The 12,840-nt window shown below is 43.3% G+C and overlaps 1 protein-coding gene across 2 annotated transcripts; it reads left to right on the top strand.

Annotated features, from left to right (window-relative positions):
• The first annotated feature begins 3,294 nt into the window (after positions 1–3,294).
• Positions 3,295–12,232, top strand: LOC125544028 (carbon catabolite repressor protein 4 homolog 6-like). 2 transcript variants are annotated; one of them, XM_048707558.1, is made up of 15 exons: positions 3,296–3,514; positions 3,594–4,101; positions 4,766–4,929; positions 5,354–5,419; positions 5,607–5,659; positions 5,812–5,893; positions 6,016–6,065; positions 6,254–6,344; positions 6,758–6,850; positions 6,965–6,997; positions 7,085–7,170; positions 7,280–8,510; positions 8,762–8,847; positions 8,945–9,029; positions 11,645–12,232. In XM_048707558.1, the coding sequence occupies exons 1-15, from the start codon at positions 3,455–3,457 to the stop codon at positions 11,696–11,698; spliced, it is 2,742 nt and encodes a 913-aa protein (XP_048563515.1). In that variant the 5' UTR covers positions 3,296–3,454; the 3' UTR covers positions 11,699–12,232. The 2 variants fall into 2 exon arrangements, with proteins under 2 accessions (XP_048563516.1, XP_048563515.1); XM_048707559.1 differs by lacking the exon at positions 6,965–6,997 and having other exon boundaries at positions 3,295–3,514.
• Positions 12,233–12,840: the final 608 nt, after the last annotated feature.

Below are 12,840 nucleotides of genomic sequence, written 5' to 3'. Positions count from 1 at the left end.
CCAGCAACCAGAATGTCTTTCGCCTCTCTCTTTACAGTCTTTAGTACAACTGTGGTTCATCATTCTTTACTTGGTGCTTCTGTAGTTCTTCAGTATATGTACCTGTGCACCGAATTATGGATTCGTGGTTGAACATATATTTGTAATAAACATGGTTGGATATGAAATAAGTGATTGCCCACTTTCAAATTCAAAACATGTGATTTTTAAATTAGGGATTAATTATGAACTAATTAAGGATTACACTGCACACGGTTTGCGAAAGCGAAACGTCTGCGATGTACGTGGAGATCAGAAACGTTTTTAGGATTCACTACGTGTGCGGTCAATCTCCAGTGCACACACGACTTTTTGTTGAAAACTGTTTGCGTTAGGCCACCTTGCGCAAACGTTTACCACATAAAAGTGTGTGTGATGGATAACCTTTGCCACACAGTTTCTTCTACGCACCGTGTGTGATGCATTCAATAACGCAAACGATAAAATTATTAATATCGTGTGCAATTGCAACGCTATCATAAACGATTTAACGGGAAAAATTGTGTGTGATATACCTGTGAACGGAAACGTTTTCCTTAGAGCGATTATGTGGGATGTACATACAAATGGAAACGTTTAACGGGGACTGACTGTGTGGGATGTACTTGCGACCGGAAACAATTTCGCCTGTATAATTGTATTTCTCTATTGTACGTATTTCCGTATTTGAGCGCTCGCCGGTCGCACACGACCTCATTTTGCCGAGCGTGTGTGCCAGGGGGCATATCCCCGACGGTTTTTGGGTCGTGTGGGAAGGACCCCCCTATCGCCCACACTCACTTGGCGACGGTTCCAAATGTCGTCGCAGAAATGGGTTAAAAACCGTTTGTTTAGCACTGACGCGCACCAGTGAACATACGTACTTCCCTTTGTCCATCGGTATGTTACTTGCCCGAGATTCGATCGTCGGTATCTTTATACCTAGTTCAATCTCGTTATCGTCATGTCTCTTTACTCGTTCCGTAATACACCACCTTATGACTAACTCCTTTAGTCATTTGCTTGCAAGCTTATGATGTGTATTACCTAGAGGGCCCAGAGATATCTCTTCGATACTCAGAGTGACAAATCCTAATCTCAATGTATGCCAACTCAACAAACACCTTTGGAGATACCTGTAGAGCATATTTATAATCACCCAGTACGTTGTGACGTTTGATAGCACATAAGGTACTCCTCCAGTATCCGGGAGTTGCATAATCTCATAGTCGAAGGAATATGTATTTGACATTAAGAAAGCAATAGCAATAAAACCGAACTATCATTATGCTAAGCTAACGGATGGGTCTTGTCCATCACATAATTCTCCTAATGATGTGATCCCATTATCAAATGACAACACATGTCTATGGTTAGGAAACCTTAACCATCTTTGATCAACGAGCTAGTCTAGTAGAGGCTTACTAGGGACACGGTATTTGTTTATGTATTCACACATGTATTTAAGTTTCCGATCAATACAATTCTAGCATGAATAATAAACCATTATCATGAATAAGGAAATATAAAATAACAACTTCATTATTGCCTCTAGGGCATATTTCATTCAATCGTTAGGATCCGATGAATTTTAGGTTTATGATCAGATTATTCATGAGAAATATTTGAGTCTTTTTAAATTCTTATATGCATGATTCTTATAGCTTTGTATATCTATCCGATCTATCTATTTGGTTTGACCAGCTAGATCGATTTATCTTACAATGGAAGAGGTGCTTTGTAATGAGTTCAATCTTGTGGTGCCCTATATCCCAATGACAGAAAGGGACAAGACACGTATTTGTATTGTTTTCATTAAGGAGAAAACGACGGGGATTTATTCACATTGGTTGAGTTTACTCCGTCTACATCATGTCATCTTGCTGAAGGCGTTACTTAATACTCTAGATGCACGTTGGATATCGGTCGATGGGTGGACTAATAGTAGTAGATGCAGGCAGGAGTCAGTCTATTTGTCTTAGACATGATGCCTACATACATGATCATTGCCTTGGATATCGTCATAACTATGCGATTTTCTATCAATTGCCCAACAATAATTTGTTTACCCACCGTATGTTTTTTATTTGAGAAAGAAGTCTCTAGTGAAAATTATGCCTCCCGGGTCTACCTTTATCATATATTAAAATCCAAAAATACCTTGCTGCAATTTATTTACCATTCTTTTTGTGTGTGTTTTTGTTTATCTATCTATCATTATCAGATTTGATCCTTGCAATTAACCGTCAAGAGGATTGACAAACCCTCTTGATCGCGTTGGATACAAGTATTTGTCCTTTTGTGTATGGGCGTTGTTCACGAGGTTTCGCGTGGTTCTCCCACTGGATTGATAACCTTAGTTTTTAACTAAGAGAAATACTTGTCTCTACTGTACTGCATCATCTATCCTCTTCAAGAAAATACCAACACAGCTCACAAGTAGCACTTGGCCGTGCCCTGACTCGAAGGAGAGGAGGAGCGAGGCGCCGTGCAGTCCAGGGCCTTATGGCCGAAGAAGCGGCAACGGCGGCAACAGATGTCACGCTGGCATTCAACCCGTGGGTGACCAAAGCCAAGGCGCCGGGGGCATTCTCCATGGACGGGTGGGGAGGAAGACCGCGGGAGCGGCCCGACTGCCGTCGGGGACGCTTGCGACGGTGCTCCTTGGCCAACTCCAAGGCGGCCTCAGGACGCGACTCGAGTAGATGGATCTCAGAGCGCACGCAGTGCGCGGGAGGTGGCGGCGAGGGGCGGTTCGGCAACGGCGGCGAGGAAAGCGTGAGCGTCGCGCGCAACCAGCGCCTTGTGGTAGGACGACGTGGCCTCGATGGACCCGACCGAGGAGGGGATGAAGACGAGCCACCGGAGCTCGCGAGGGCAGCCATCGGGTAGGGGGAGCAGTTCATGCCTGGGCTAGGGGGGTGGGCGACGGGGCCAGAGTGGCCATCGACACGGAAGCGATGGGCGCCGAGGCCGGAGCGGCCGCGGGCGAGGGCTAGGGTGGCGGGGCTAGGGGAGCGCGACCGAAAATTAGCGATGGACTGGCAAAAACACCGATGACTTTATTTTTTTTATTACGTGAAGAGGATTAATGACTTTATACTTAGGTAGGTACAGATTGGGGGCAATCGGCAATATATGTTCTTTCATGGAAGCTTATCCGAACAATACTGCTGCAGATGCAAGGCATTTTCCTGCGAACCATCCGATCGAAAATCAAGGGCCTGATATGAAGGTAGTGTAAGGAAGACGGGAAAGCCTAGTACGCCTACGCCCTTCTCAAGGCGCTCGCCTCGGCGTTGCGTCCGCAGCGACACCGCCTCCGTTCCCTTCGTCGCCGCGCCAGCAGTCAACACCGCCGCCCCCGGTGACTCGTCGAATGCGGCCGTTCCCAGGTCGCCGCCCGCCGTTGCCGCCACCGCCGTGACCAAAAGGGATGCGCGTCGTCCCCTCAGCTTTTCTCCGTCGCGCCGCCTCGATGTCCTCTCACTACAACGTACGTGCCCCTTTGGGCTTCCTCCTCCCTATCAATCCCTGACATCTAAACCCCCCTTTACCCTTCTGCCCTTTTGCAGCGCCAAGGATCCTCGCGACCTCACCGCGGATACTCCTCCCGCCCCCCGCCGCCTTCCGCCTACGCCGACGCCGAGCTCGTCAGCGGCGATTCTTACCTCAGTACTGAGCCCGCTGCCAACGATTCCGTCCGCCGCGGCGGGGGTCCTCGCGCGCCTCCACCGCAGTACAGGCACGGGCCGCAGTTCCAGCCGCCGCCGCCGTACGTATATGGCTACGGCCAACCTCAACCGCAGCCGCAGCCGCAGCTGCAGGTTCAGCCTTACGGGTTTGTGCCGTACAACTACAACCATCCGCCGCAGACGCCGTTCCCAGGCTCTCAGTACGGCTATGGGACTCCGAATCAGTACGGTCACTGGCATCCACAGCCATACAGAGTTGTGCCACCGAATGGAGGGTTCCTGCCACAGAATGCTGGGTTCCGACCTGCGGCGCCGCAGCTGCATCCAAGTCTGGCACAGTACAAACGAGAGTGGCGATCTGTGCAGAAGCTGCCACCTCGCCATGCTGGTAGCATCTCAATGCTTAACATTTATTTGTTTGCAGCAATGTGTTGCAAAACCATCATAGGAGCATTACTCTCAAGTCCAAGCATTATACTCGTTTTACTTATTATAGTAATTATTCCTAGCTCTATCTCATAACTGAAAGCTTTCTTAATAATGATTGCAACCGTGTCATTTATAGCTAGTATTATTCTCATGATGAAGAACTTGGAATTTGATTTCCAAATCTAGATAGATGCCTTTGGAGAATTTGATTTCCAAATCTAGATAGATGCCTTTGGAGCAGTAATGCTAGATGTACAGGTTTTTTCGGGGGATTTACAGGCTGCTTAGCAATGATTGGCGGGGGATTGATTAAGGGGCGCGGGCCCACTGGTGAAAATCAGGGGGGGGGGGATTAGAAGAGCGCACGATCCCCAGCCCGTACAACCCTGTAGAAAAACTCCGTACATTTAGCATTATTTCCTTTGGAGTCGTGAACTGTGAAGCGACAGTTCTAATTGATGTGCTAAGGGACATTAAATGTGTCGGTATATCTGTGATATGCTTGCGGAGAGTTTTGCTTGTGTTATTTTCCAAACTTAGTATGTGTGCGAGATCCTCATTATTCTTGTAAAAGAATACAGTTCTTGCTCTTGTATTTTGAGTATGGACTTTTGATTCTGCAGAGAGGTTTAAGGTTCTGTCATACAATATACTGGCGGACTATCTGGCCCAGGAGCACCAAGATCTTTATAGAGACATACCATCATTCATCATGGACTGGAACTGGCGTAAGAATAGGATAGGTTTAGAGATCAGCTGGTGGCGTCCAGATATTATATGTTTTCAGGTAATTCTTAAGAAAAGCTGTTGTACTGCACCAATCTCAGCAGGTTGTGCTGATGTTGGCAAACTCAAGTCATGGCAAGGATAAAAATATGCCAATTTCCTAACTCCAATTGATGAATATATGTTATGAGCACTTTTCTTTCTTGTCCATGGAAGTCAGTCTTAAGTAAGTACGCCCTCCGTTCACAAATGTAAGATGTTCTAACTTTTTTCAGAATCAGACGTATATGGACACGTTTTAGTGTGTTTGTTCACTTATTTCAGTCCGTATGTAGTCCATATTGAAATATCCAAAACATCTTATTTGTGAATGGAGGGAGTACAATATATGATCTGATGGGGGGTCTCTATTCATTCAATGTCAGCATTTCATTCCTTGCTTGAACTTTTGTTTCTTTTTGTAACCATCTTCTTTGTACTTGTAGGAGGTAGACAAATTTACAGACCTTGAGCAAGAAATGTCAGCCCGAGGATATAGCGGCATATGGAAGGTAATGTTCTAAGTTCATTTACACTCTGCTATATTGTAGGCATTTTCATTTACAGTGTTCACGGAAGTGACTGAAATATGTGTAGCATTTGCGGAATTGAATCTTTTTTTTTGTCATTGAGGGAATAGGAACAAACTTTTTTTGAGTTCATGACTGTGATTTACACATTTGCTGAATGGTGACACAGATGCGGACCGGAAATGCTGTTGATGGATGTGCCATATTTTGGAGGACAGCAAGGTAATCAATTCAAGTTTTTCTTGTTTGTCTTTGTGTGGTGGAAAATTTGATCTACGGTTGTTATCCAAAATTCGGGGTGACCATATTAAATTTTCTTCAATTCATTTCATAGGGACATTCTTATGGTTATCTAAGACTTTTACCACTCCCAGGTTCCGGTTGTGTTATAAAGAAGACATTGAGTTCAATAAGCTTGGGCTTCGGGATAATGTTGCACAGCTTTGTGTTTTAGAAGTGAGTTTGGGATTATGGGCAATTAGATGAACACTTGAGCCTTTTCTTTTGGGTGCTACTGCTATGCTTACAGTCTTGCATGCCATCCAAATCTGCTAACCATTTTTTGCTGTAATGTACAGTCGGTGTTTCGAAGAAATGTGCAAACTGGGTCTACTCACTTATCTACTAGGTAATTGTGATTTGCAATACCCAGCATACTTATAATTGCTATTGTGCTATCTTCTGTTTCTCAGGTGTTTGTGTTTGAGATTTGTGGTTAGTTACTGTATCATATTTATATATTGTTTAAGACAGAAGAAATGAAGCACATATTTGTATGACTTACCCATGCTTATGCTTGTTCTTTTTGTCTCAAAGCCCTATCCATCCGCAACAAGCCAAACAAGTTGTTATATGTAACATTCATGTTCTTTATAATCCGAAGAGAGGGGACATAAAAGTTGGCCAGGTATATTGTTTTTTCCTCTGATACTTGTGTCTTAATTTCATGTATTTGCTGATACAATGCTCGTTTGCTCCTGACTTGGCTGCTTGACACATGCATTTCTGTTTTGTAATTGAATCAAGGTTTTGTTTGCATATTTGTCTAACTTTAGTTTAGCATATGTTTAACATGGTAAGAACATTACATTGTGTTAGACATTATTTAGTAAAAAACATCGATGTAACTTTGTTGAGTTCTGCTATGATATTTGATCATGTGATACTTTCTTGGCATCTTTTAAAGATTTGTCCATTGTGCCTTTCCCTTCTCTCTGCTGGTTTGCTGTATGAAGCATCATCTAGTGTTTCTTTTGCTCTTGACTATCTACCACTAGCATCCTTATGCACTTAATTTCATGCTGACTTTATTTCCTACAGATAAGGACACTGCTTGACCAAGCTTATGCTACATCTAAGAGGTGGAATGATGCTCCAGTAATACTCTGTGGGGACTTCAACGCTACACCGAAGGTAATATTCTAGTACTTAACTATGTATATTTGCATTCAAGAGTCCATTCTACTTCGCTATTTCTTATGCTGTTATACTCATTTTTAATACTAATAAGGTCTGTATGTTGCCCAGAGCCCGCTGTACAATTTTATATTAGAGCAAAAGGTAGAACAAATTGTCATTTTCTGCAGTTAACTAAGCATTAATGTTATATCATGGAGCTGAAACTTATGAAGCTTCACAATCATGCAGTTAAATTTGTTTGGGCTTGCAAGAAATGCTATATCAGGGCAGCAAACTAGTTCACATGGGCTTTATACTGGTTCTAACACATCTCGGTAAATCTTCTACTTGATGGAAGTGCACTTATTGAGTACTTATGTTGGACGCCACAATGTATCTGCAAAATCCTAACCTATCTTCACTTCAATGGTTGCTTTGTATCAGTTATACATTCCGTCCACCTTTATACACGACCAATGGTAGAGAGGGAAGAATAATTACTCGAAATGTCCATAAGCATCAAAGTGAAGCAAAAAGTTTGGTCAGAGATTCTTGCCTTGCTGGAAGAGAACCTGTTTTGACCGCTACTGCTTCAACATCTTGCTTTAACTCTGAATCGAGTAAATATTTTGGCAACAATATATCTTCTTCTGGCCCTAGTAATCTTGACGAGCAAGGATTATCAAGCTGTTTCGCAGGACTTGCAAAGGATGCCTGTAATTCTGATGGTGAAGCCCATGCAAAGGCAACTGAACGTGAAGAAGGTGCGGCTGTTGACAGCTCCTCTGAAGAATGTTCTGGAGGAATCAAAGCTGAATCAAAAGAACCTGACGTTGGTGGTGTCCAATGTTCACAAACTGATGTATGTGATGAGGCCTTCCAGTCAGATTCAAGTGAAGCAATTGATAGCAGACACCTACTTTCATCTGAATTATCTGGGCGTATAGATTCTGTCCGAGAATTAAGAGGTGTTAGCAGTAAGGATTCAAATTCCCAGGGAGACTTGTCTGGGAGTGTGATTTGTGAAGATGTCACAGGTGGTTTTGAAGGAAATAGTGTTCAATCAGATATGTCTTTGAATATATCAAAAGAAAACCCTGGTGAAAAGGAAAAGTGCAATGAATCTATGTCTGGCCATAACAATTGTACAACTCCCGGGTCAGAATCATCCCATTTCAGTGATTCTCTAAAGTCTGCTGATGCACGGGGTAAAATGGGTAATATGAGAGTAGAAGAAGAAATTAATACAGGATCTCCAGTAAAATTAACACATCAAATAAATAGTACTACTTCAGATTCCTGTGGCAATGAGTGTACTCCTGAAGTAATCAACAACCATTTAGACTTGTATTCCTGTCCAGAAGAGTTTGGAAATCATGCTTGTTCTGTTGAGGATGATGTCGCAGCTAATGAAAATTTGTGCTCCAACGTGATATCTGACCCTACCTCCTTCAAAGAGTTCTCTGGTGATAATGAATGCTTACATGTGGATAATGATCAGCTGCCAAAAATTTCAAATGGTTCACAACATGCTCACAAGGTGGTTCCTTATGGAGGGTACTATAATGATCCATACAGGTGGACAGTAGATGAAATAAAGGCTGCTACTGGGAAGGAAGAATGTACTTATGTGGAACATAATTTGAAAGTAAGGAGTGTCTACACAGATGTGGAGGTAACTGATGCCTTCTTAATTTACTTGGCTGCATTTTCACCATTCATCTGTAACTGAAAACACCAGGACATTCACTATTATCTGTTTCTGAGTTATCGAACATTTGGGCAAGTTGTGCTTACAGTTCTTTAACTCTAAAAGCAGAAAGCAATGTACAGTTTTGTTTTAGTGAATAATGTTGTACAAGTACTAGTATATTTCAGGCTTTTGTGAGAACATAGTTGGTGCTTACTGATAACTTCATCAATCAGGATTTTAACGGGACAAAAGATGCCAATAAGGAGCCCTTGGTAACCAGTTACAACAGAAAATTTATGGGGACAGTGGACTACATATGGTAAGCAAGCTTTATTGAAACTCTTAAGCTATTCAAGTGCACCAGTATTTGACAATTTAATTTGCTGCCATTGACAACCTTGTAATATACAATGAAGGGCTTCTGAAGATCTTCAGACTGTTAGCGTGCTAGATACATTTCCGGAAGTGATTTTGAAGGAAGCTAATGGATTCCCCACAAAGGTACTACCTTATGAATATTTTTCTTATATTCCATACGTCTGCAATATGCGTTGTTTAAACTTTCCACAATATCCAATGTGTGACTGACTATGGTTTCTTATCCTAATATGCTAGTAGCAAAAAGATGACTTACTATGAAAATATTTCGTAATAAAAATCAAGTGCCATTGTTTTCATAGAGCTAGTGTTCTTACCATACAGGCATACACTATACCAACAACAACAACAACAACAACAACAACAAAGCCTTTAGTCCCAAACAAGTTGGGGTAGGCTAGAGGTGAAACCCATAAGATCTCGCGACCAACTCATGGCTCTCGCACCTGGATAGCAAGCTTCCACGCAACCCTGTCCATAGCTAGTTCTTTGGTGGTACTCCAATCCTTCAGGTCTCTCTTAACGGGCTCCTCCCACGTCAAATTTGGTCTACCCCGACCTCTCTTGACATTCTCTGCACGCTTTAGCCGTCCGCTATGCACTGGAGCTTCTGGAGGCCTGCGCCGAATATGCCCAAACCATCTCAGACGATGTTGGACAAACTTCTCTTCAATTGGTGCTATCCCAACTCTATCTCCTATATCATCATTCCAGACTCGATCCTTCCTCGTGTGGCCACACATCCATCTCAACATACGCATCTCCGCCACACCTAACCGTTGAACATGTCACCTTTTCACCTTTTAGTCGGCCAACACTCAGCGCCATACAACATTGCGGGTCGAACCGCCGTCCTGTAGAACTTGCCTTGTTATTTTTGTGGCACTGTCTTGTCACAGAGAATGCCAGAAGCTTGGCGCCACTTCATCCATCCGGCTTTGAATCGATGGTTCACATCTTCATCAATACCCCCATCCTCCTGCAGCATTGACCCCAAATATCGAAAGGTGTCCTTCTGAGGTACCACCTGCCCATCAAGGCTAACCTCCTCCTCCTCACACCTACTCCCTCCTTCCATATATATAGGGCCTAATGCGTTTTTCGAGGCTAACTTTGACCAAGTATTAGAGCAATTATATATGACATGCAAGTTACACAAAGCATACCGTCAAATTCGTACGTGAAATGAGCTTCCAATGATATAATTTTCACATTATATATCTCATGTATTATTAATCTTATCAATAGTCAAAGGCGGTCTTGAAAAACACATTAGGTCCTATATAGATGGAAGGAGGGAGTAGTAGTATTGAAACCGCACATCATGTACTCGGTTTTAGTTCTACTAAGCCTAAACCCTTTCGACTCCAAGGTTTGTCTCCATAACCCTAACTTCCTATTTACCCCCGTCCGACTATCGTCAACTAGCACCACATCACCCGCAAAGAGCATACACCATGGGATATCTCCTTGTATATCCCTTGTGACCTCATCCATCACCAAGGCAAAAAGATAAGGGCTCAAAGCTGACCTGTGATGCAGTCCTATCTTAATCGGGAAGTCATCAGTGTCGACATCACTTGTTCGAACACTTGTCACAACATTATCGTACATGTCCTTGATGAGGGTAATGTCCTTTACTGGGACTTTGTGTTTCTCCAAGGCCCACCACATGACATTTCGTGGTATCTTATCATAGGCCTTCTCCAAGTCAATGAACACCATATGCAAGTCCTTTTGCTCCCTGTATCTTTCCATAAGTTGTCATACCAAGAAACTGGCTTCTATGGTCGATCTCCCAGGCATGAAACCAAACTGATTTTTGGTCACGCTTGTCATTCTTCTTAAGCGCTAACGACTCTTTCCCATAGCTTCATTGCATGGCTCATCAGCTTAATTCCATGGTAATTAGTACAACTCTGAACATCCCCTTTGTTCTTGAAGATTGGTACTAATATACTCCGTCTCCATTCTTCTGGCATCTTGTTTGCCCGAAAAATGAGGTTGAAAAGCTTGGTTAGCCATACTACCGCTATGTCCCCGAGGCCTTTCCACACCTCAATGGGGATACAGTCAGGGCCCATCGCCTTGCCTCCTTTCATCCTTCTTAAAGCCTCCTTGACCTCAGACTCCTGGATTCGCCGCACGAAACGCATGGTAGTCTCATCAAAGGAGTCGTCCAGTTCATTGGTAGAACTCACATTCTCCCCATTGAACAGCTTGTCGAAGTACTCCCGCCATCTATGCTTAATCCCCTCGTCCTTCACTAGGAGTTGGTCTGCTCCGTCCATGCATTTGACTTGGCCAATATCCGTCGTCTTCCTCTCTCGGATCTTGGCCATCTTATAGATGTCCCTTCCACCTTCCTTCGTGCCTAACCGTTGGTAGAGGTCCTCATACGCCCGACCCCTTGCTTCACTGACAGCTCGCTTTGCGGCCTTCTTCGCCATCTTGTACTTCTCTATGTTGTCTGCACTCCTATCCAGGTATAGGCGTCTGAAACAATCTTTCTTCTCTTTAATCGCCTTCTGGACATCATCATTCCACCACCGGGTATCCTTATCTTTGCCTCTCCTTCCCCTGGACAAAGATAAAAGTGTTAATTTTAAAATGAAGTTTCTAAAATGTTTAGAGACAGAAGCAGCATGTTTGTCTCTTCAGTTCATGGCTTCTTTACTGGTTAACTGCTGTATCCTCATGACATCTTACTAATTGTGTCTATTTCTGTTGGTTGACAGAAATGGGGAAGTGATCATATCGCCTTGGTCTGCGAACTGGCGTTTAAGGAATGATGTTCATGAGACTGTAAGAGAGGGATTTCAGTGCCATTGAAGGCACACACATGACAAGACAACGGCTGCCTAGCACAAGCCTCAGGCGAAATAATCATACCCAGAACAATCGCTGAACATTTCTCCATCAATCACATTTAGTGTGTGTGTGTGTGTGTGTATATATATATATAGACACACACACACACACACACACACACATGGAAACCAAATTCCTGCTTTCTTAGGTCAATGTAAGAGCTCGCTAGCATTTTGTTTTTTACGGCATGCTTCGTAATTGTACATGAGACATAGGTCAAGTTTCTCAGTGTGAGCCCAGCAATGGACAACTGCTGTTGGCTTGGATGGACAAACTGCAGGCACCATGGCTTAGCTTAAGATGATACTCTCTCTGTAACATAATATAAGAAGTTTTTGACACTATCATGGTGTCAAAAAACGTCTTATATTATGTTATGGAGGGAGTAAGTTACAATGTGATTGGACTAAAAAGAAACCATGCTATGAAAATCTGGAACAGTTGGTAGCTTTGAATTCTTCGACATAAGAAGCAGGTTTGGTGCATACTAAGACTCCTGACCGACACTGCATTATGAATTATAGTTCTACTATGCTTGCAGCCGTAATCTTGTCATATGGGGGCGTTGAATTCTTTGAAATAAGCAGGTGTATTTAATATCAGTCTCCTGACTGATGCTACATACACCCTCTATTCACTAATGTACTGTCAGAACGTCCTACATTAGAAATAGGCCTATATGGAACCTGATTTGGCGGGCTGGAGTGCCGCAAAAAAGTGAAAATTCTTGCAGGGAAGGCGGTCATTGGGGCACTGGCTACCCAAGTGCATGCAGTATAGGCACTTACGTACTAGTGCTACTTTGTGGATTAGAATAGGACAGCTCTTTCCATGCACTAGTTGCGTGTACAGAGGCAATGGCGTTGTGGAATGACATGTGTTCTAGGTGGCCTTTGCCGGGAACGAGTACTTGCTGGACAATGGAAAAGAGTGGCTAGTGGCTTCTGAACGTACTTGCAAATTGTTCGGACAAAGTGCAGGATATGATAATTATGTTGGTCTGGCGAGTGCGGCAAGTTCGTACAGATGTAACACATGGTAAAGAAGCTGCTCCGGTGGAGGT

The sequence above is a fragment of the Triticum urartu genome, chromosome 3, assembly GCF_003073215.2.
Source record: "Triticum urartu cultivar G1812 chromosome 3, Tu2.1, whole genome shotgun sequence".
NCBI classification, from domain to species: domain Eukaryota; kingdom Viridiplantae; phylum Streptophyta; class Magnoliopsida; order Poales; family Poaceae; genus Triticum; species Triticum urartu.
This window is presented reverse-complemented; position numbering and strand designations above follow the sequence as displayed.

What these genes read in the sequence shown, in the direction of transcription:
- LOC125544028 (XM_048707558.1), top strand. Translation starts at nt 3,455, where the DNA reads ATGCGCGTCGTCCCCTCAGCTTTTCTCCGTCGCGCCGCCTCGATGTCC. An exon ending in CACAGCTTTGTGTTTTAGAA is followed by an intron (nt 5,894 to 6,015) that starts GTGAGTTTGGGA and finishes TGTAATGTACAG; the next exon opens with TCGGTGTTTCGAAGAAATGT. An exon ending in GGGACAGTGGACTACATATG is followed by an intron (nt 8,848 to 8,944) that starts GTAAGCAAGCTT and finishes TATACAATGAAG; the next exon opens with GGCTTCTGAAGATCTTCAGA.